At 37.0% G+C, this 1,220-nt stretch overlaps 1 protein-coding gene across 1 annotated transcript in view; it reads right to left on the bottom strand.

Moving 5' to 3' along the window:
- Window positions 1-1,220, bottom strand: part of mmp11a (matrix metallopeptidase 11a) — a 25,978-nt gene that overhangs the window by 2,098 nt on the left and 22,660 nt on the right. The window contains exon 8 of the mRNA XM_032515588.1: window positions 1-176. This exon is cut by the window's left edge and continues 2,098 nt beyond it. Coding sequence (XP_032371479.1) covers window positions 58-176 — 119 coding nt within the window. The 3' untranslated portion in view covers window positions 1-57. The remainder of the gene's footprint in view (window positions 177-1,220) is intronic.

The raw sequence follows: 1,220 nt of genomic DNA, 5'->3' as shown, positions 1-1,220 counted from the left end.
TCATAGTAAAAAAAAAAAAAAAAAATCCTGTTAGTGTGATTCTCCATAGTTAAAGACTCACACGTTTCTACAGCCAAAAAAATCCATGCCGACGTAGCGCGGGTAGCCCTCCAAAGAGTTCATGCCAACGGGATCGAATTTCCAGTACTGTCGTCCTCGGATAAAGTGAGCGTAGCCTGAAAGATAGAAAACACAGTGTGATCTGATTGTTATTACTCAGTCTCAAGGGAACTTGCTAGATATTTTGTGTGTTCCAGAGAGAATAAAAATTTAGAAATTTAGGAGTTTAGTAAATCTCAAAATGTCAGGAATGCACTTGTATGTTGGTGTTTTGATTAGAAGTAGCCTGTGCAGACAGTGAACGTGTTATGTGTTATTTCCTTGGTGCTACCTATGACAGCTTTAAGGTTTTTATGTTTTGGTTTATCTTTCAGTCATTTATAGCCTTTTAATGCACCCAAAAGTACAACAAATCAGTGTTAGTTAATGCTTTTGCTGCATTGATTCATTACAAGTCAATTTTGCATGGTTTGACTGAACAGTTTTAAGTGATGTATGCATGCAGCTCACTTCTGCAACTACATTCATTTTTCAAACGTTTCGAGCAGGAACTAGCGTCTCCACATGTCTGTGCATGTATGGCCTACATCACCGAGTTTAACGTGGTAATGCATTATTATACATTTTAATACCAGTCAACTGGATAAATAGATTTAATTTCCAATGTTGGCACAGGCTGCCAGAGAAGTACTAGGAGAGATTTGTTTTTTTTATATAACTCTGGTTTAATAAAGTTTTGGATTTGGAACAATTTAATGCTGAAAACTGCTGTTCATTAACATTGGGGACACATTCATTCGAGGGATTTAAACAAAATATTGTTGGAATTGATTAAATTAATTCTTGTTATAGCTAGTTTGCTAATTCCTGACCAACTCTGTAAAAAAAATAATAATAAGGAATGTATTTGTTGAGGGAAAACCAATATGGGTTCAAACGCCCTATCAGAGGGTTGGAGGAATTAATTTTGAGCTAATAGCTAAGGGCTATGGCATGCACCTTTAGTTTATATTGACAATGTTTCATTTCCGGGATTGTCCGGGTACTGCTTGAAACTCGTTTTCGGCCAGATGTCCAGTACCTTGCGCTTTCTTTTGTTTGCATTCCAAACTGCGGTGGATTTCTGAGGACTATGGTTAACTGCTCCTCAGATCTCTGCA

This window comes from Etheostoma spectabile, chromosome 5 (genome assembly GCF_008692095.1).
Source record: "Etheostoma spectabile isolate EspeVRDwgs_2016 chromosome 5, UIUC_Espe_1.0, whole genome shotgun sequence".
NCBI classification, from domain to species: Eukaryota; Metazoa; Chordata; class Actinopteri; order Perciformes; family Percidae; genus Etheostoma; species Etheostoma spectabile.
The sequence above is the reverse complement of the archived record's forward strand: the minus strand, read 5'-3'. Positions and strand labels throughout refer to the sequence as shown.